The sequence below is a fragment of the Acipenser ruthenus genome, chromosome 35 (assembly GCF_902713425.1).
Source record: "Acipenser ruthenus chromosome 35, fAciRut3.2 maternal haplotype, whole genome shotgun sequence".
In the NCBI taxonomy this organism is placed as follows: Eukaryota; Metazoa; Chordata; class Actinopteri; order Acipenseriformes; family Acipenseridae; genus Acipenser; species Acipenser ruthenus.
The window spans coordinates 12,340,668-12,360,544 of NC_081223.1; the positions used below are offsets into that span (position 1 = coordinate 12,340,668).

A 19,877-nucleotide genomic window follows, 5' to 3' on the forward strand; every position below is an offset into this window, starting at 1 on the left:
ACCAAGGACGTTGTAGCTGTGCAGAATAACATGGCAGCGATGTCTTAAGCACACGTGCTTTAACAAAGTCGCTCCTGTAAACACACAGTAATCAGAGATGCTGTGCAAAGTCTTAGCAAGCTCTGTATTTCATTGTGTGTGTTTCTCACAAAGCCAAGAGCGCTCGCTCGCTCTCTCTCTCTCTCTCTCTCTCTCTCTCTCTCTCTCTCTCTCTCTCTCTCTCTCTCTCTCTCTCTCTCTCTCTCTCTCTCTCTCTCCTGACGCTGAACTGAACGATGTATTCCAAACCTGGACCTTATCAAGAAATAAATACATACGTAGATCACTCTTTATAATTTAAACAGAATGTATTTATGATTTTTTTTTTTATTTGCATCAACAGTCTCATAATGATAATAGAATGAATAATTAAAGGCATCTTTTCTTTTTAACTGTAGAATAATGTGAGGAGAGCACTCTGCCTGCAAAGCTGATTTGTTCGTTACCGTGCCTGCGTTACATTACAAGTAGCATTATATGACTTTATACGGTTAGCATCTGATTCGGAGCAGAGAGACCTCCTTGTGCTCCGTCCTTCAGATGAGACATAAAACAAACGAGCTCCTATTGGAAGTGACTCTGCAGCAGCAGCAGCAGCAGTTGTTGATGATGCAGAGTTCACCCCCCTAGTCTCAGTAAATCGCTATGGATAAATGCGTCTGCTAAATGATTCATTAATAGTAAAATTACAATAATGGCACTGCTGACCAGACTCTAATAGCAATAATGTCCTGATATTTCCCCCCCCCCCCTCCCAAAAAAAAAAACTAAAAATATATACATCTTCCCGATCAAAGGTGAAAGTTCAAGGCTGTTGGTGTTCCAGCTGTTGGACAACTTCCTCTTCCAGGTTAGAGGTCTTGTAAACCACTTCCTGTTTGGGCTCTTCATGTTTTTTCGACCTGTTCCGAAAAAACAAAACAAATGTAATTATTATTAATAATAATAATAATAATAATAATAATAATAATAAATACATCGGTGCGATTCAAATTAATCGCATAGCTGCCAAAATAGTTCCTGTGTTCATTTTCTGTCGCTCGCTTCCATTCATTATCAAGGTCTGGGATGTGCAGTGTTGAAAGAACCACCTGCTGTAGCACAACGCGCCTTTCCTTCCTCTGTGGGATTACCTTTACATTCCTGTTTAAATGTGGCGCTGGTTTTGTTTTTTTGTTGTTAAACCAGGCAGGGTTAAACTTTCAAAGGCTGTCTGATCGATTGATCTGGTTTTCAGTTTTATTTTATAATTACAGTTAAAGGTAGTTCAATATTAGTGTAAAATACTTAATAATAATAATAATAATAATAATAAAGGATGTTCCTTTAAAACAGAGCGTACAGATACCATGCAGTATATATGCATTCCATACCGTGACTATTAAATATGATGTTGTTTTGAATAAATATGTATTACTATAGGACAGCTATATATTATAGGAGAGCTATATATTACTGTAGGACAGCTATATATTACTATAGGACAGCTATGTATTATAAGGCAGCTATATTACTATAGGAGAGCTATATATTATAGGGCAGCTATATATTACTATAGGACAGCTATGTATTATTCTAGGCTATGTATTACTATAGGACAGCTATGTATTATTATTATTATTTATTTTTAATATGTACGGGTGTGGTAACCTGAATCTGGCCGATGACGTGATACTGTCCGGCAGAACATCCCAACTGGAAGAGGAACTACAAACAGAAAAGTTAGTTTAGCAGGATTAGACTGAGCGGCGGGTCACTGCAGCGAGAGCGATTGCTGTAGCGGGGGTGAGGGGCTCTCGTCCCAACTGGAAGAGGAACTACAAACAGAAAAGTTAGTTTAGCAGGATTAGACTGAGCGGCGGGTCACTGCAGCGAGAGCGATTGCTGTAGCGGGGGTGAGGGACTCTCGTCCCAAAGCGACCACAATAAGCGACATGCGCAGATGAGGACTGCTCCCCTAACTGAACACCCCCACCCCACCCCACCCGCCTGCCCCGCACCCCAGAATCCAAGTCGCTCCTCCCCATAGTATCAAGAGAGACCGTTCACTGTGCTTCTGTCTGCAGACCTCTTTAGATGAGGGTGAATTGTTGCTCCCCATATAAAGGCAGGGATGAGAGAGGCCGCGCTTACCGTATGCTTTTGATAATGAAGTGAGCCGTGATAATGATGCCCAGAGCTCCAAACAGGACTCCAGCGATGACTGCGATGGTCTCCCCTATCGAGAAAACAAACACGATTAGAATCACCAAACATCTGATTTCATCATCAGCCCTTTCCAAAGATCAATTAAAACAGCAAAGTAACATCTGATCGTAAAAAATAATAATAATAATAATAATGCAATTACTTACCAATCGAATATACAACTCTGACATCTGCAGTAATACATGATAAAAAAAAAAAGATTATCTTAAAAATGTATTTTAATGCACAGATAAACTGTATGAGAGCTTGCCCTGGACTGGAGGGAACATTTCCTGCAGTAAAAGCACAGCAAAGTGTGATAAAGCACAGAGAGGTGTGGTAAAGCACAGGGAAGCATTGTAAAGCACAGAGAGGTCTGGTAAAGCATAGGGAAGCATTGTAAAGCACAGAGAGGTCTGGTAAATCATAGGCAAGCATTGTAAAGCACAGAGAGGTCTGGTAAAGCATAGGGAAGCATTGTAAAGCACAGAGAGGTCTGGTAAAGCATAGGGAAGCATTGTAAAGCACAGAGAGGTCTGGTAAAGCATAGGGAAGCATTGTAAAGCACAGAGAGGTCTGGTAAAGCATAGGGAAGCATTGTAAAGCACAGAGAGGTCTGGTAAAGCATAGGGAAGCATTGTAAAGCACAGAGAGGTCTGGTAAAGCATAGGGAAGCATTGTAAAGCACAGAGAGGTGTGGTAAAGCATAGGGAAGCATTGTAAAGCACAGAGAGGTCTGGTAAAGCATATTTCTAAACATGGCAAACAATGGTAAACAAAATGCATTGTATGACCCTGGGAAAAACATGAGGGGGAGGGGCTGCAGAACAGCCGTGCAAGTGTACTGTGGTACCGATCCAAAAATGCCGGAGGGGATTTTGTTTTGAACCCTGGAGCGGATTAGCAGCTCAGCTGGTGGTTGAAAGTCCAGTTTGTGAAAGAGGTCTCTTTGAAAACGCTGATCAGACTGAGCTCCTAATCAGGACGTGGATTCAGACACACAGCTCATTGTTCCTCTGCAATGATGAGATGATGCAACCACCCTATCGGCTTGGAACGGACTCCCACAGCGCTTTGAAAAGCGTCCTGATTTCAGGGCATGCCCCCCCCCCCCTCCTCTCTCGCCCCCCCTCCTCCCTCGCCCCCCTCCTCCTCCTCCCTCACCCCTCCCCCCTCCTCCCTCACCCCCCCTAAACACACTGCATTAGCACAAAACAAAACAAACATTGATACCATTCCCAAACCATCTGCAATCACAATGCAGAGAGCAGCACTGCAGTGGCTCTGTGTTACACTGAGGGGCAATGGCAGCACAAGTATAGGGCAGCTGCAATGGGGTGAGGCTGGTAGAATGGGACCCCAGTGTGCTCATGATACCCTTCCTGAATGATCTTCAATAGCACTACAATGGGGTGAGGCTGGTAGAATGGGACCCCAGTGTGCTCACTATACCCTTCCTGAATGATCTTCAATAGCACTACAATGGGGTGAGGCTGGTAGAATGGGACCCCAGTGTGCTCACTATACCCTTCCTGAATGATCTTCAATAGCACTGCAATGGGGTGAGGCTGGTAGAATGGGACCCCAGTGTGCTCACTATACCCTTCCTGAATGATCTTCAATAGCACTACAATGGGGTGAGGCTGGTAGAATGGGACCCCAGTGTGCTCACTATACCCTTCCTGAATGATCTTCAATAGCACTACAATGGGGTGAAGCTGGTAGAATGGGACCCCAGTGTGCTCACTATACCCTTCCTGAATGATCTTCAATAGCACTACAATGGGGTGAGGCTGGTAGAATGGGACCCCAGTGTGCTCGCTATACCCTTCCTGAATGATCTTCAATAGCACTACAATGGGGTGAGGCTGGTAGAATGGGACCCCGGTGTGCTAACTCAGGGTGGGGGAGGGTGTATTTAGGGGGTACTCGGACTCACCCAATGGGAAGGACACGAGCACCACTCTCTGGTTCAGGGGTTAGAGAGAGGGGGGTCGGGGAGCTGACTCCACACATTTCATTTTATCAGCAGAGAGGGAGAGGGGAGTGAGGGATGGGAGAGAGGGAGGGGGAGAGGGAGAGGGAGAGGGAGGGAGAGAGGGAGGGGGAGAGGGAGAGGGAGAGGGAGGGAGAGAGGGGAGGTGGAGAGAGGGAGAGGGGAGGTGGAGAGAGGGAGAGGGAGGGGGAGAGGTGGAGAGAAGGGTGGCAGAGAGTGAGAGAGAGGGGAGGTGGAGAGAGGGAAAGGGAGAGGGGAGATCAGGCTGAAATCTCAGCAATGACTGTGAAGCAGGACTGAATCATTGCAGGGTTACCCCACGGCGGGGGGGTTGTCAGTTTGGGGGTACCCACCTCCGCCAGGCTGGCCTGCCAGTTGATGAGGTGCTCTGACCCCGCCCCGTTACCCCTGCTCCCCCAGTGCAGGTGCAGCTGGACAGCAGTGAACCTCTGAGACAGAGACATGGAGCTCGGCAGAGACATCTGAACTAGAGAGGAGGAGAGAGGAGAGGAGAGGGAGGAGAGGAGAGATGGTGAGGGAAGAGAGGTGAGAAAGAGGGAGATGGGAGAGAGGAGAGGGAGAGGAGAGAGGATATTTGAGTAATAATATTAAAAGGTAAGGACATTCAGACACACACACACACACACACACACACACACGCACAGACACGCACACACACACACAAACACACACACACACACACACACACACACACACACACACAGTGTGGCTCTGCTTCTCACCGGGCCCCTCTGCCTGCTTCCTGAAGACCATCTGGGCCGGATCTGTCTGACAGCCAGGACTGCAAACCTGGCAACGCACCGCGAGACTGCCTCCAAACAGTGTCCCACAGAGACAGCACAGCACAGTGAAAGCATGGTAGTGCACAGGCAAGCATTGTAAAGCACAGAAAGGTCTGGTAAAGCATAGGGGAGCATTGTAAAGCACAGAGAGGTCTGGTAAAGCATAGGGAAGCATTGTAAAGAACAGAGAGGTCTGGTAAAGCATAGGCAAGCATTGTAAAGCACAGAGAGGTCTGGTAAAGCATAGGGGAGCATTGTAAAGCACAGAGAGGTCTGGTAAAGCATAGGGAAGCATTGTAAAGCACAGAGAGGTCTGGTAAAGCATAGGGAAGCATTGTAAAGCACAGAGAGGTCTGGTAAAGCATAGGGAAGCATTGTAAAGAACAGAGAGGTATGTTTGGTCTGTGCTTCACAATGCTTGCCTATGCTTCCCCATGCTGTCACTGTATCACACTGTGCTGTGCTTTGACTGTGGGACACTCTTATAAAGGTTAGTTCACCCTGGTTCTCTCCTTGAGAAACACGCTGGATTTGAACCCGAGTCGGAGTCGCTGCTCACCCGAATGGCCGTTGTTTTCCAGAGTGAAGAAGTCGCTGCTCAGGGTGCTGTACCCCTGGGGTTCGACGGGGCGCAGAGAGGGGTCCAGCTTGACACAGTCAGTATCGATATTCACTGGGGACTGAGAGAGACCCCCACAGTGGGGGAACAACTCGGGCCATTGAGACTGACCATGGGACTCTGAGAAGAGGGGAGGAGAGGAGCAGGGAGATGAGAGAGGAGAGGAGAGGGGGAGATGAGAGGAGAAGGAAAGGGGAGATGAGAGGTTCGGCAGTGCTGTTTGTTTTCTTATTAATTAGTCATTTGATGGACTTTTTAGAGAGAGAGAGAGAGAGAGAATGAGCGAGAGAGAGATTGAGAATGAGCGAGAGATAGAGAGAGAGAGAGAGAGATAGAGAGAGAGAGAGAGAGAGAGAATGAGCGAGAGAGAGATTGAGAATGAGCGAGAGATAGAGAGAGAGAGAGAGAGAGAGAGAGAGAGAGAGAGAGAGAGAGAGAGAGAGAGAGAGAGAGAGAGAGAGAGAGATTAGCTCAGGAGCAAACCATGCGTTATTAAAAGAGGTTTTTACAATGTTGCAAAAACGCCACTGCGGGTCTAATTGGAGTTGTCAGCCGTGGAAAACTGGGGCGAGCGGCAAATAAAGAGACAAAAGTTACTTCATAAATGCAGTTTAAAATCTGCATAATTCTGAGGAAAAAACAAAGTCTTTTATTGTTGAAATGCTGCCCGTGAGGCTGATTTTGAGAATGGAAAGAAAGAAAGAAAGAAAGAAAGAAAGAAAGAAAGAAAGAAAGAAAGAAAGAAAGAAAGAAAATAGAGAAAGAGAGAAAAATAAAAAGAAAGAAAGAAGGGAAGAAAGACAGCGACTGGCTACAGCATTCTCCCACAGCGGGGTCGCTCTCTCCGTGCAGGGCGCGGCACACGGGGTCGCTCGCTCAGATCAAACCGCCTCACCTGTGTAAGACCAGTGGGGACCTGAAAAACACAAGCACGAGAAACACGCAGACATCAGTCCGGTCACGACACGTCACAGCTGCAGATACACGTCACACTCGCGTCCATTCAAATACACACATGCATATTTTACAAAACTACAAAATTAGATCTATTATTCTTACACAGCGTCACCGTGCAAACTGCAAGCTGTGAGTCTCTATTAGAAGGATATTCTGACACACCGTGCAAACTGCAAGCTGTGAGTCTCTATTAGAAGGATATTCTGACACAGCGTGCAAACTGCAAGCTGTGAGTCTCTATTAGAAGGATATTCTGACACAGCGTCACCGTGCAAACTGCAAGCTGTGAGTCTCTATTAGAAGGATATTCTGACACACCGTGCAAACTGCAAGCTGTGAGTCTCTATTAGAAGGATATTCTGACACACCGTGCAAACTGCAAGCTGTGAGTCTCTATTAGAAGGATATTCTTACACACCGTGCAAACTGCAAGCTGTGAGTCTCTATTAGAAGGATATTCTGACACACCGTCACCGTGCAAACTGCAAGCTGTGAGTCTCTATTAGAAGGATGCTGTTACTCACCGTCTGCTTGGATTTCATCCACACCGCCGCCGCACACCAAGAGAAGGAAAAGCGAGCGCAAAAACGCAACGCCGCAGTCCGGGCTCATGTCGACTTTATATTAAGAAAAATAATAATAATACCAAAAAATACAGTATTTATATACTAGTTATATATGTTATTAAAATAATTGCTATTCCCGGGTGTGCTGATTGAGAGAGAGAGAGAGAGAGAAAGAGAGAGAGAGTGTCTGTAAAGTATCAACCCGCGTGCATTTAAAGGACCCCCCCCCCCCGATTGCCCTTATTTTTTTTTTTTTTTTTTGGGGGTGGGGGGGGGGGGGGGGGGGGGGTGGGGCATCACGTGTTTTTGTGCTGCTCTGGTGGCCGGCTATAACGGACTGCTGAAAAATTCAATTGATACCTCTGAGGAATACGTTTCTGCGACTGATTAGCTATTCACATTTAAAATACCGAGTGCTTTGAAGTCTGTTTGAGTATTAATTAAATCAAGTTAGTAGCAGTGTGGAGTAGTGGTTTGTTTTAAATTTATTGTGGTGTTGCAAGCCAACTGAATGTGATTTTGCAAGTTGTGTTTGTTTGCACAGAGCAGTGGTGAGAAAGTAACTTCTGCAAGGCTCGCGCTTCCTTCTGCAGGACGGTTCAGCCTCAGAGGTAACGGCTGGACGTGAAAAGGCGCCTCATTCAGAGGTTTGATCAAAATAAAAAATAAAACTATAATAAAAACAGTTTCGTTTTTGCAATTTATTTTATTTACTACAATTAAAGTGTTTCGTTTATTTTTCGCTCAGTGCATATTGTGTGTGATTTGCATCTTTCGTAATATGTATTCAGATGAACAGAGGACCGTTTAGAGCGGGTTTATTGATAATGTTACAGGTTTAAACATATTACATGCTTTGCTTTGGGGTTTTTTAACATTTCACCCCCAAGGAGTGCTAATAGTGGACCGCGGGGTCTAATGCAGCTGAACAGACGGGACTCGGGTGAGAAAAAGTTTGGGAACCCCTGTATTGAATTGTATTGAATTGTATTGAATTGTATTGTATTGAATTGTATTGAATTGTATTGAATTGTATTGAATTGTATTGTATTGACCTGTATTGAGCTGTATTGAATTGTATTGAGCTGTATTGACCTGTATTGTGCTGTATTGAGCTGTATTGAGCTGTATTGCATTGTATTGAATTGTATTGAATTGTATTGTATTGAATTGTATTGAATTGTATTGTATTGTATTGAATTGTATTGACCTGTATTGTGCTGTATTGAATTGTATTGAATTGTATTGAATTGTATTGAATCGTATTGAATTGTATTGAATTGTATTGTGCTGTATTGAATTGTATTGAATTGTATTGAATTGTATTGAGCTGTATTGAATTGTATTGAATCGTATTGAATTGTATTGAGCTGTATTGAGCTGTATTGAGCTGTATTGAATTGTATTGAGCTGTATTGAGCTGTATTGAGCTGTATTGAGCTGTATTGAATTGTATTGAATTGTATTGTATTGTATTGAATTGTATTGAGCTGTATTGAGCTGTATTGAGCTGTATTGAGCTGTATTGAATTGTATTGAATCGTATTGAATTGTATTGAGCTGTATTGAGCTGTATTGAGCTGTATTGAGCTGTATTGAATTGTATTGAGCTGTATTGAGCTGTATTGAGCTGTATTGAGCTGTATTGTTTTACTCGTGTCTGCAGTGCTATTTCTCTCAAGCTGTGCCACACACGGTTTATTAGGAAATGTACCAATACAGGTATTGCAATCTTTGTCAGTTTTTTTTGCAAAATATAATCTGCTCTGTAATTAAAATAAACAGCCAGCATTGCAAAACAGCCGGCCACAAACTGCTGATATCATCAGCAACTGTCATTATTATTATTATTATTATTATTATTATTATTATTATTATTATTATTATTATTATTATTGTAACAAAATGAAAAATATAATTATTGGAAACTTAAATATATATATATATATATATAAGAAAAAAGAAAAAAGAGAAAAGGATATTTCAGGTACTTAAAAAGGTAGAATAATTGATTACTAATCAATTATCAGGACGTTTCGGACTACAAGTCCTTCATCGGCTGAATACAAAAAACAGCGCTGTGTATGATTATGAAGAGCCTATTTAATGAATGAACTTGACATTAAAAAGTGCAGTTAACACAGGCCTGTGAGGGAGGTCTTTGACTGATACACGCGATTTCAAAACACCGACCTTACCATGAAAAGCACAACAAAACAAACGCGCGCCTAAGAAAAAAAAATAAAGACAAATAAAAAGCGCTCTGTCTCCCCCTAGCGACTTAAATAACACACTACAGTCTTTAAAAAAAAAGAATCTTTCCCGGAACCTTTGTTAATTCTGATTCGTGTGCCGCCGCCGCCGGAGCGCTTATTACTGCTGCACGTTAGCTAAATGGCGAACCACCTGAAGTTCGTGGCTCGGACAGTGATGGTCCAAAATGGGAACGTGGACACGGCTTATAAAACACTGAACAGGTAGGAGCCGGGAGTTACACACATACATGAATATATATATATATATATACACAGTACTCTGTGATGAGGCATTGTATGTATCCATGTGTGCAATGGTCCTTTCTCTGACGCTGTGTGCAAATACTTGAAATAGGTTTTGCAATGTAATATATATATATATATAGATACATTATAAATGTATTTGTGAAGAACGGGTGTACTGCACAGTTTGTACTGTTCTTTATGCGCAGCTGAGGAAGGGATTTTGTCTGAAACGTCACCAGGAAAGGAACAGCAGATTGTTACGTCATTAGCGATCGAGTGAATGACGTCACAAAGACATTGGATTTAAAGACAAATAAATAACGTGTTTAGCGGCGTAAAGGAATATCCGCTAGAGAGCGAACCGACAGCGTCCGGTGATTGGAGGGCATGTGCCGTTTACTCCCGTCTTTATCTTCCAGGCAACTCCACGAAATCAAGCCACCCCGATCCCGATCCCGATCCCAACCCCAACCCCAACCCCAACCCCAACCCCAACCCTAATCCTAGCCGTTAGGAATCATCTGATGCCCTCAGGACGCTTTGGAGGGGATAGGCATGTCCTGTGTGCGGCTGTGTGGTTACCATGGCAGCTAAGCCTAGTATAAATAACTACCTCAGCTGTTAGTTTTCAAACACGCTTTCCCTTGACAAAGCCGTGTTAAACACCCCGAAACGTTGGGAAGTTGAGTCTCTTTGTGCAGACACTGTATTTGATTACAATCAAAGACACGACCCGTACAGACCGCTTGTCCCGCCCCGGTGCAGTTTATCATCCAATCAATAATAAATCCGAAACACAAATCTGGTTTAAATTTTTTTTTTTTTTAAAACACACATTCGCCTCCTGCTGTAATTCTCAGAAGTGACCGCCAGGTGGAGCCGTTTCCAAAGAGATGATGCGATTCTATTCATGAGTCAAATCCACAAGCTGATAAATCGCATGAAGTTACACTGGAAGAGAAGGCGGCGCACGGTGACTAACGTGATCGTGCAGCGATATAATTAAACTAACACACCCCCAGTGTATGAAGCTGCGTGCTTACAGTATTATTATTATTAATATTATATTTTACTGTATATCATGTATGGTGCATTTCTCTGTATTTAAAGTATTATGGATGTTCTTGTTGTTGCTGCATCTTGTAAGGCGCGTTGTGATGGTGGTCCACTATGAAAGGCGCTATATAAAATAAAGATTGATTGATTGATAATATAATTATCATGGTTGGTTTTGACTGTCAATTCCTGTTTTTTCATTCCTTGGAAATAATTAGGCAATTAGATATTTATGCTGATGAGATTACAGACACTAACAACTCGGGAGAAATGCCAAAACTCGCATTTAATAATAATAATAATAATAATAATAATAATAATACTTATCCTTGATGGAAATGTAACCCACGAAGCAAATTTGGAGCATTTGTAACGGTCGTATCCTCTACCTGTGTTGCATTTAAAAAGTTATCTTTAACTGTGTCGTTTACGATGATAACTGACCCGAATTGTGTTTGACCGCCAAAGTTAACGTATCAGTTTTATTTTATTTAGTTTATGTGGTACTTCATGTGTTAAAATAAAACACAATGCACGCCTCTCGCAACGTGACGCTGTCTCTTTAAGAGGCGAGAGCACATGTCCTTGCATGAGTAGATAATCGAAGACATGAATGAAGCGACCAGGACCCGCCCACCGCGTTCTAAACCACGCCCCGCACCCGCCACGAAGACCAATCGGCAGCGGGGCCCCTCCTCTCACCCCTCCCCCCGCGCCTCCTCTGTGACAGGCGGCCAATCAGCTCTGAGCAGGGAGCATGTGTCTGTTTTTCTGGCTGAAGCCCGATGGAGTCTCATGATGTTTTGCTGCGGATCAGCGTGGCTGCTTATCTGCCAGCAGAAGGCTTAGTTCAAGTGGCTTATTAACCGTCCAACGAAAAAACAAACACGATTCGAACTTCACATATAAATAGCTGCTTCTTCAGAGATTGTGTTACAAAGTACAAATCCGCTACCTGAGAAAATATTATTATTATTATTATTATTATTATTATTATTATTATTGATGCATTTGGCAGATGCCTTTAACCCAGGTGACTCGCACAGGTGTCACAGGGCAGCACAGGGTTACAATGCAAGCTTCATATTTAAATACAGTGTAGTTTACAGCAAGTGCAAATAATAACACTACTAGAATACAATATGAACTAGGATGCTGTGTATAATAATAACACTACTAGAATACAATCTGAACTAGGATGCTATGTATAATAATAACACTACTAGAATACAATATGAACTAGGATGCTATGTATAATAATAACACTACTAGAATACAATATGAACTAGGATGCAGCCAGTTCGGATCACAGCAAGTTATATCTACAGTGACATGTTAGCAGTGCAATAGTGCAAGGATAGCGCATCAGCTGAGGATCCAGCAACGTGGTGCTGAGGTCAGGAGAGTCCAGCGCAGAGCAGGAGGGGAGGATCCAGAGATCTACAAGCACAGTCTCAATGGGGGGGGGGGGGGGGTCTATATTATTAATACCAGGACCCCCATTGCAGTTTGAGGCAGTCCTGTGTGTAGGAGTGTGTCTGTGTGGTGGGGGCGGGGGGACAGCTGTCAGTGACGCGCTCGTTTCTCGTTTCTCGTTTCCTGTCAGGATCCTGACGACCGACGGCATCGTCGACGAGGCCAAGCGGAGGCGCTACTACGAGAAGCCGTGTCGCCGACGGCAACGGGAGAACTACGAGGCGTGCCGACGGATCTACAGCATGCAGATGGGGGAGAAGATCTCCTTCCTCATGAGGAGGAACAGGCAGGACCCCTGGGCCGGCTGCTAGACCCCCCCCCCCCCCCGTATAACAAGCACAGCGGAACCTTCCACAAACACTGGGAGAGCGCCCCCTACAGCACGGCTCACCAAACCTGGGTTTGTTTAGACCGGGGATTCTTCAAAAGAACTGGGATGGAATTAAGACTCCCGTTGCTTCACAGTTTGATCCACTCCTGGTTTTGACTGTGAGTTTAATTGCAGGGTTGGTAACGAGACTCCCGTTGCTTCACAGTTTGATCCACTCCTGGTTTTGACTGTGAGTTTAATTGCAGGGTTGGTAACGAGACTCCCGTTGCTTGGCAGTTTGATCCACTCCTGGTTTTGACTGTGAGTTTAATTGCAGAGTTGGTAACGAGACTCCCGTTGCTTCACAGTTTGTCCACTCCTGGTTTTGACTGTGAGTTTAATTGCAGGGGTGCTAACGAGACTCTTTCCACTCTGTGGTCTTTGTTCCAAACCCTGTTCTGAATCGTTTAATTATTCACCCTGTTAGATAAACCTCCGTCCCTCCATCCAGACCCCCTGAAGGAGTTCCTGGTCTCAGATGATCAGACGCTGGCTGTGCAGTCGCTGTGTGTGTCTTTAAAGATTACATTCTGTGATCTTCTCATCTCAATAAAAACTATTGCTGTTGTTGTTGTTGTTGTTGTCATCCTCATTATTATTATTATTAGAATTGATTTGGATGGACGTGTTTGTTTGTTTGTCTGTTTTGAATTTATTCGTGCGTCTGTAACATGTTTGTGTCGGTTTGTTTTCTGTAATAGATCAGAGGGAAGCTTCACAATCCAATAAATACAATTCACATTTCAGCAGCAAGGATCCCAAAGCGCTTCACACCCCGAACCAAAAATAAAATCAAATCAATAAATACATTCACAACGAAACCACCGCATGAAAAACACTCCCATACAACCTGTAGTACAAACAAAAATTAGAAAAAAAACAACAAGATCAAAAATAGAACAATGAAAAAATAATAATATTGGAATAAATATATATATATTATTTATTTCTTAGCAGACGCCCTTATCCAGGGTGACTTACAATCGTAAGCAAATACATTTCAAGTGTTACAATACAAGTAATACATTAAGAGCAAGAAATACAATAACTTTTGTTCAAGCAAAGTACAAGTGTGACAAACCACAATTCTATATATATATATAATGGCAGCAGTGTGGAGTAGTGGTTAGGGCTCTGGACTCTTGACCGGAGGGTCGTGGGTTCAATCCCAGGTGGGGGACACTGCTGCTGTACCCTTGAGCAAGGTACTTTACCTAGATTGCTCCAGTAAAAACCCAACTGTATAAATGGGCAATTGTATGTAAAAATAATGTGATATCTTGTAAGAATTGTAAGTCGCCCTGGATAAGGGCGTCTGCTCATAAATAAATAATAATAATAATAATAATAATAATGCTTTGCTGTCCTATCCTATGCTTTACTATGCTGTCCAGTGCTACGCTGTGCGATGCGATACAGCGCTATTGCTAACCTCATAGTAATTGTAGATCCAGGCGCTGGAATGGGACCTCGTTATAAACCCACTGAACCCGCCAGACGCAGCCAACCGCAGTCCTGGAAGCGCGCCATTGGTCTGCTGTCAAAGATTCCAGCCTATCAGGAGGGACGGGTGTCCGGCACACGTGAACACACGTGGGTTATTTTTAATGAATTTATTTATTTTTCGCCGCACGTGTTTTCCAGTGCTGTGTCAATGAGGCGAGCTGCCGTGCAAGGAGAGGGAGGAGGAGAGGGAGGCAGGGAAAGGCAAGGAAAGGCAAGGCGAGCGATTCGTATTGTACAGCAGATCGGTTTGAACTCTCAGGCAGGCTGCACGCACGGCTGAAAAAACAAAAAGCAGAAAGCAGGTTTGAATAAACGGGGTCTGATCTGAAGGAAAGCCGGCCAGGGCGTGTGTTGTGTACGCGGCGCACTGTCACTGCAGATCAGCGCGCTGCCTGGGACTCGAGGTAAGGATTTCAAACAAGAGCGCACATTTACCGAGGCTGTGGAGCTAGCAGCGGGGTGAGTGCACGTCGTGGCGTGTGTCTGTGTGTGTGTGTCTGTGTGTGTGTGTGAGAGAGAGAGAGTGTGTGTGTCTGTGTGCGTGTGTGTGTCTGTGTGTGTCTGTCTGTGTGTGTCTGTGTGTGTGTGAGAGAGAGAGTGTGTGTGTGTCTGTGTGTGTGTGTCTGTGTGTGTGTGTGTGTGTCTGTGTGTGTGTGTGTGTGTGTGTCTGTGTGTGTGTGTGTGTGTGTCTGTGTGTGTGTGTGTGTGTGTGTGTCTGTCTGTGTGTGTCTGTGTGTGTGTGTGTGTGTGTGTGTGTGAGAGAGAGAGTGTGTGTGTGTGTGTGTATGTGTGTGTGTGTTTGTGTGCGTGTGTCTCTGTCTTTGTCTGTCTCTGTGTATGTGTGTCTCTCTCTCTCTGTGTCTGTGTCTGTCTGTGTATGTGTCTGTCTCTGTCTTTGTCTCTGTGTATGTGTGTGTGTCTCTCTCTGTGTCTGTCTGTCTTTGTGTGTGTGTGTGTGTCTGTGTGTGTGTTATTGTGTATTACTGCTGTATAGTAGATCACACTGATGCAGGAAGGCGTGTACACACTGTAAAGGATTTTGAATTACCGGGCGAGGCTTCTTAAGCTGTGTCGCTAATTTTAACACGGCCGTGCTTCGCTGAAGTTGTGTCCGATGCGGTTAGTTCTATATAGGGGACGAATCTTATCGAGTCGGTCACACCGAGATGAAGCAACAGTAAACACAGTGTGATTCACATAGTCAAAGCAGCACTATTGTATACCTCCTCCCCCCTCTCTGTGCTTTACAATGCATCCCTATGCTTTACCAGACCTCTCTGTGGTTTACAATGCTTCCCTATGCTTTACCAGACCTCTCTGTGCTTTACAATGCTTCCCTATGCTTTACCAGACCTCTCTGTGCTTTACAATGCTTCAAATTTTTTAAATGTAAATGGGAAAAATGTCATGACCGAAGAGGAATATATAAAAACACAGACACCGGTCCGTTTTTTAATTTCGTTCTCTCCCTCTCCCCCTCCTCCTCAGACGAGGACACGTGTCTCATTTTGCCGCTATGATGTCATCGCGAGGCTCGCTCTGCTCGACCGACAGCTTCCTGTACAGCGAGGGAGAGGCGGGCGACGAGGATTTAGACGTCTTCCTGTCCGACAGCGAGGGAGACGCCCACGGAGGAGGCCGGCCCCCGATGCCACCCTCCTCCCCGGGGGAGAGCGTCGCCGCGAGGCCCAGGCCGCAGTCCCCAAACAGCTTGAGACTTTCGGAGGCCGCGTGGAGGAGGAACAGGGGCTACTCCCCCCTCAAACCGGCAGCCAGAACGGGGCAGGGTAGCTCCGGGAGGGTGACTGCAGGTGCCAGACTCTCCTCCTCCCCCCCGGTCATCCTTACCACAAGCCCTGGTCTGAAAAGGCCACGGAGCTCCGAGGAAGGTCGAAGGGCGGGGCCTGGTCGTCATGACGACTCCGGAAGGCCGGCCAGGGCGGAAGGCGACCTTGTGTTTACTGAGAAGGTGGGTTACCTAGAAAATCGACCCATTCCTAATAATAATAATAATAATAATAATAATAATAATAATACTGACTGTCTCTCCGTCTCCTCTCTCTCACTCTCTCTCAGTGCCGGGAGCTTCAGGCATTCCTCAAGCCCTTACTGCAGCTCCTGAACGGGCTGAAGAGAGGACGCTACCACAGAGGTGAGCCGCGTTTGGGTTCAAGCTGCAGCGTCGGCCCCCCTTAAAACCCCTAAACATTTAAAATAGTGGGGGGGATAATAATCCGCAGCCTCGTCGGGGCTGTCGCTGGTGTGTTTAATTCGGTGCCTGCAGAGATTGGTGTTGTGGTAGTGAGCTGGTGTGCGTGACAAGGCTTGGAAGGCATTGTGTGTGTGTGAGGGGGGGCTCTTTCTGTGTGTGTGTGAGGGGGGGCTCTGTCTGTGTGTGTGTGTGAGGGGGGGTGCTCTGTCTGTCTGTGTGTGTGTGCAAGTGGGGGGGCTCTGTGTGTGTGTGTGTGTGTGAGGGGGGGCTCTTTCTGTGTGTGTGAGGGGGGGCTCTTTCTGTGTGTGTGTGCAAGTGGGGGGGCTCTGTCTGTCTGTATGTGTGGGTGTGGACGGGGGGCTCTGTCTGTCTGTATGTGTGGGGGAGGGGCTCTGTCTGTGTGTGTGTGTGGGGGGGCTCTGTCTGTGTGTGTGTGGGGGGGCTCTGTCTGTGTGTGTGTGTGGGGGAGGGGCTCTGTCTGTCTGTGTGTGGGGGGGGGGCTCTGTCTGTATGTGTGGGGGAGGGGGGGGTCAGTTGATTGTAAAAAGTAATGATGTCCTCTAGCCTTGGGGGGGGGGCTGGGGGCTGTTGGGGGGAGGGAGAGGGGGGTGGGGGGCTGTCGGGGGGAGGGAGAGGGGAGTGGGGGGGGGGTGTTTGTCTGTTTGGCTGAAAGGGATTGTGGGGGGGGGGCGAATCCTCCAGATTAGTTTATTCTCTTGTCTGATTGCTGGAGATTAAAGAAGACTCTGTGTGTGTCTGTGTCTGGGGCTTTTTTTTTTTTTTTTTCAGACACAGAGAGAGAGAGATTTTGTTTTTTTAATTTCATTTTTGAATTAGCTGGAAAAATGCCAGACGCGTCCCCTGTGTTTCCTCTTCAGACGCCTCGCTCACGCGTTCGTTTCCGTTATGCTTTTTTTTTTAATGGCGATGCATTCGTTTTATAAACTCGGTTACGCGGGCGGATAGTGAACTGGTTTCATACTGGTTCCCTGACTCGTCGGGTCTGTGCTCGTCCCGCAGGTCTGAGCAGCTTCCAGCAGAGTGTGGCGATGGACCGCATCCAGAGGATCGTGGGGGTGATTCAGAAACCTGCCGTGGGGTACGTAGCTGGAGATGCTGCGATACAACAGTGTAGCACAGAGACATGGGCAAGCGTTGTAAAGCACAGAGAGGGATGGTAAAGCATAGGGAAGCATTGTAAAGCACAGAGAGGTCTGGTAAAGCATAGGGAAGCATTGTAAAGCACAGAGAGGTCTGGTAAAGCATAGGGAAGCATTGTAAAGCACAGAGCGGTCTGGTAAAGCATAGGGAAGCATTGTAAAGCACAGAGAGGTCTGGTAAAGCATAGGGAAGCATTGTAAAGCACAGAGAGGTCTGGTAAAGCATAGGGAAGCATTGTAAAGCACAGAGAGGTCTGGTAAAGCATAGGGAAGCATTGTAAAGCACAGAGAGGTCTGGTAAAGCATAGGGAAGCATTGTAAAGCACAGAGAGGTCTGGTAAAGCATAGGGAAGCATTGTAAAGCACAGAGAGGCATGGGAAAGCATAGGGAAGCATTGCAAAGCACAGAGAGGTCTGGTAAAGCATAGGGAAGCATTGTAAAGCACAGAGGGATGGTAAAGCATATTGATAAACAGGACTGGGTGCAGCAGGGCTTGTGTGTGACAGTGTGTAATGCCATTTGATCTCCTGTAGGGGGCGCTATCTGAGCACGCTGCTCCAGGTGGAGATGATGCTGAAGCTGTGGTTCCCCCACATCACCCCGACTTCAACCCCCGACACCCCCAAACCAGGCAGGACCCCCGAGGGACAGGGGGCCCCCCACACCCCAGCCGAGGTAACTTTCTCAGCCGTCATTTAGAAAATTCTATGAAAATTTCAGGGATGGGAATCAGACTCCTATTGCACAGCAGTGTCACCCAGTCCAGGTTTTACTGCTACCAGCTTGATCAGCCCCAGTGTGTCTAGGTAACAAGCTCAGGTGTGTCTGATTATTAAACTCCTAGTGAAACCAGGACTGGATCACACTGCTGTGCAGCGGGAGTCTGATTCCCATCCCTGAAATCCTTTTCAAGTTGTTGGATGTTTGTTTTATGACTTTTAATTTACCTCTCTCTCCCTCTCCCTCCCTCTCCTCTCTCCCTCCCTCCCTCTCCTCTCTCCCTCCCTCTCTCTCTCCCTCCCTCCCTTTCTCTCCCTCTCTCCTCCCTCTCCTCTCTCTCCTCTCTCCCTCTCTCTCTCCTCTCCCTCTCCTCTCTCCTCTCTCTCTCTCTCTCTCTCTCTCTCTCTCTCTCTCTCTCTCAGCAGAGCTGCAGTCCAGACAGAGTCTCTGCGGAGACACTCGCAGCCTCTGCTCCCCTCCACACTTCCAGCTCTCGGCAACACCCAGGGATCTCAGTCCCGACAGCCCAGGAAGAGAGCTCCAGACCAGGGAGAGGCTACCACGAGAACCCCCCCTGCCGCACGTCCGAACCCAGCCTGACCTGGATCCACGCGAGCCCCATCTGCGCCCCCCTGCACCCCAACATCGGCCCCGCAGCCCTGCGGGCCCCCCACAACCCCTCATTCAGCCCGGCCACTCAGGACAGCTCAATCTCCTCGACCACGCCCTCGCCCCGCCTCCTGCAGGGCTGCGGCCCAATCAGGTGCCGGAGTGTGCCGGTCACGGGCGCCGGGGGTTCTAGAACGCTGGCGGAATGTCAGGGGGGTTGCGTTTCGTTGCCGGCGTTACTGGCTCCTCCCCCACCCGCACCGCCGCGGTCTCTCGCTGTCGGGACTCCTCTGCTGAGAGGCAGGCAGGGCTGGAGGGGACGCGGCTGTCAGAGCCAGGTGACTTCCTGACCATTTCAAAGCACGGTTTTTATTTTTTAATTTTATTGCTGCATTGTTTTATTATTATTATTATTATTATTATTATTATTATTATTATTATTATTATTTGGGAAGGATGCGTTGGCAGACTGCTTGTCAACCCAAGCCGAGAGATTTATTTATTTCTTAGTATGTCGTCCGGGGTGGGGGGGGGGGGGGGACTCCGCAAAAATTTTGAATGAATTATTTTCATCTCTTTTTTAAATATATAAAATGTAAGGATGGGAATCAGACTCCCGCTGCACAGCAGTGTGATCCAGTCCTGGTTTCACTGGGAGTTTAATAATCAGACACACCTGAGCTTGTTAGCTAGACACACTGGGGCTGATCAAGCTGGTAGCAGTAAAACCTGGACTGGATCACACTGCTGTGGAATAGGAGTCTCCTTACTGGTCACAATGTCTTTGTATTTCGTGGCTGTATGGATGTTTTTTACACATCTCTTTTTATATCGATGGCTTTAGTATTGCAGTGGTTTTGCAGTGCGTTTGTAATTTGACGTGGTTGGTTGTTGCACTTAACTTAGAAGGATGGGAATCAGACTCCTATTGCACAGCAGTGTGATCCAGTCCAGGTTTCACTGCTACCAGCTTGATCAGCCCCCCAGTGTGTCAAGGCAACAAGCTCAGGTGTGTCTGATTATTATTATTATTATTATTATTATTATTATTATTTATTTCTTAGCAGACGCCCTTATCCAGGGCGACTTACAATTGTTA

The 19,877-nt window shown here is 46.1% G+C and overlaps 3 protein-coding genes and 1 long non-coding RNA gene across 6 annotated transcripts; 2 read left to right on the forward strand and 2 right to left on the reverse strand.

Annotated features, from left to right (window-relative positions):
• Positions 1 to 786: 786 nt before the first annotated feature.
• On the reverse strand, positions 787 to 4,218 carry LOC131705369 (uncharacterized). The gene is made up of 4 exons (XR_009310328.1): positions 4,166 to 4,218; positions 2,394 to 2,417; positions 2,173 to 2,257; positions 787 to 941 (listed from the first exon to the last, which is right to left on the reverse strand). It is a non-coding gene; the product is annotated as an uncharacterized LOC131705369 (long non-coding RNA).
• Positions 4,219 to 4,463: 245 nt separating this feature from the next.
• Positions 4,464 to 7,359, reverse strand: LOC131705229 (carbonic anhydrase 14-like). Its single transcript, XM_059007562.1, has 4 exons — positions 7,126 to 7,359; positions 6,540 to 6,560; positions 5,585 to 5,764; positions 4,464 to 4,709 (listed from the first exon to the last, which is right to left on the reverse strand). The coding sequence occupies exons 1-4, from the start codon at positions 7,211 to 7,213 to the stop codon at positions 4,483 to 4,485; spliced, it is 516 nt and encodes a 171-aa protein (XP_058863545.1). The 5' UTR covers positions 7,214 to 7,359; the 3' UTR covers positions 4,464 to 4,482.
• A 2,142-nt stretch (positions 7,360 to 9,501) lies between these two features.
• Positions 9,502 to 13,137, forward strand: LOC131705349 (small ribosomal subunit protein bS21m-like). The gene is made up of 2 exons (XM_059007765.1): positions 9,502 to 9,644; positions 12,331 to 13,137. Exons 1-2 carry the CDS (start codon positions 9,562 to 9,564, stop codon positions 12,509 to 12,511), a joined length of 264 nt encoding a protein of 87 aa, XP_058863748.1. The 5' UTR covers positions 9,502 to 9,561; the 3' UTR covers positions 12,512 to 13,137.
• A 1,059-nt stretch (positions 13,138 to 14,196) lies between these two features.
• LOC131705280 (circadian-associated transcriptional repressor-like) lies at positions 14,197 to 19,310 on the forward strand. Of its 3 annotated transcripts, none has more exons than XM_059007664.1 (6): positions 14,197 to 14,535; positions 15,565 to 16,045; positions 16,153 to 16,228; positions 17,309 to 17,387; positions 17,983 to 18,124; positions 18,592 to 19,310. In XM_059007664.1, the coding sequence occupies exons 2-6, from the start codon at positions 15,593 to 15,595 to the stop codon at positions 19,126 to 19,128; spliced, it is 1,287 nt and encodes a 428-aa protein (XP_058863647.1). In that variant the 5' UTR covers positions 14,197 to 14,535; positions 15,565 to 15,592; the 3' UTR covers positions 19,129 to 19,310. The 3 variants fall into 3 exon arrangements, with proteins under 3 accessions (XP_058863647.1, XP_058863646.1, XP_058863648.1); XM_059007663.1 differs by having other exon boundaries at positions 14,198 to 14,480; XM_059007665.1 differs by having other exon boundaries at positions 14,198 to 14,480; positions 18,595 to 19,310.
• Positions 19,311 to 19,877: the final 567 nt, after the last annotated feature.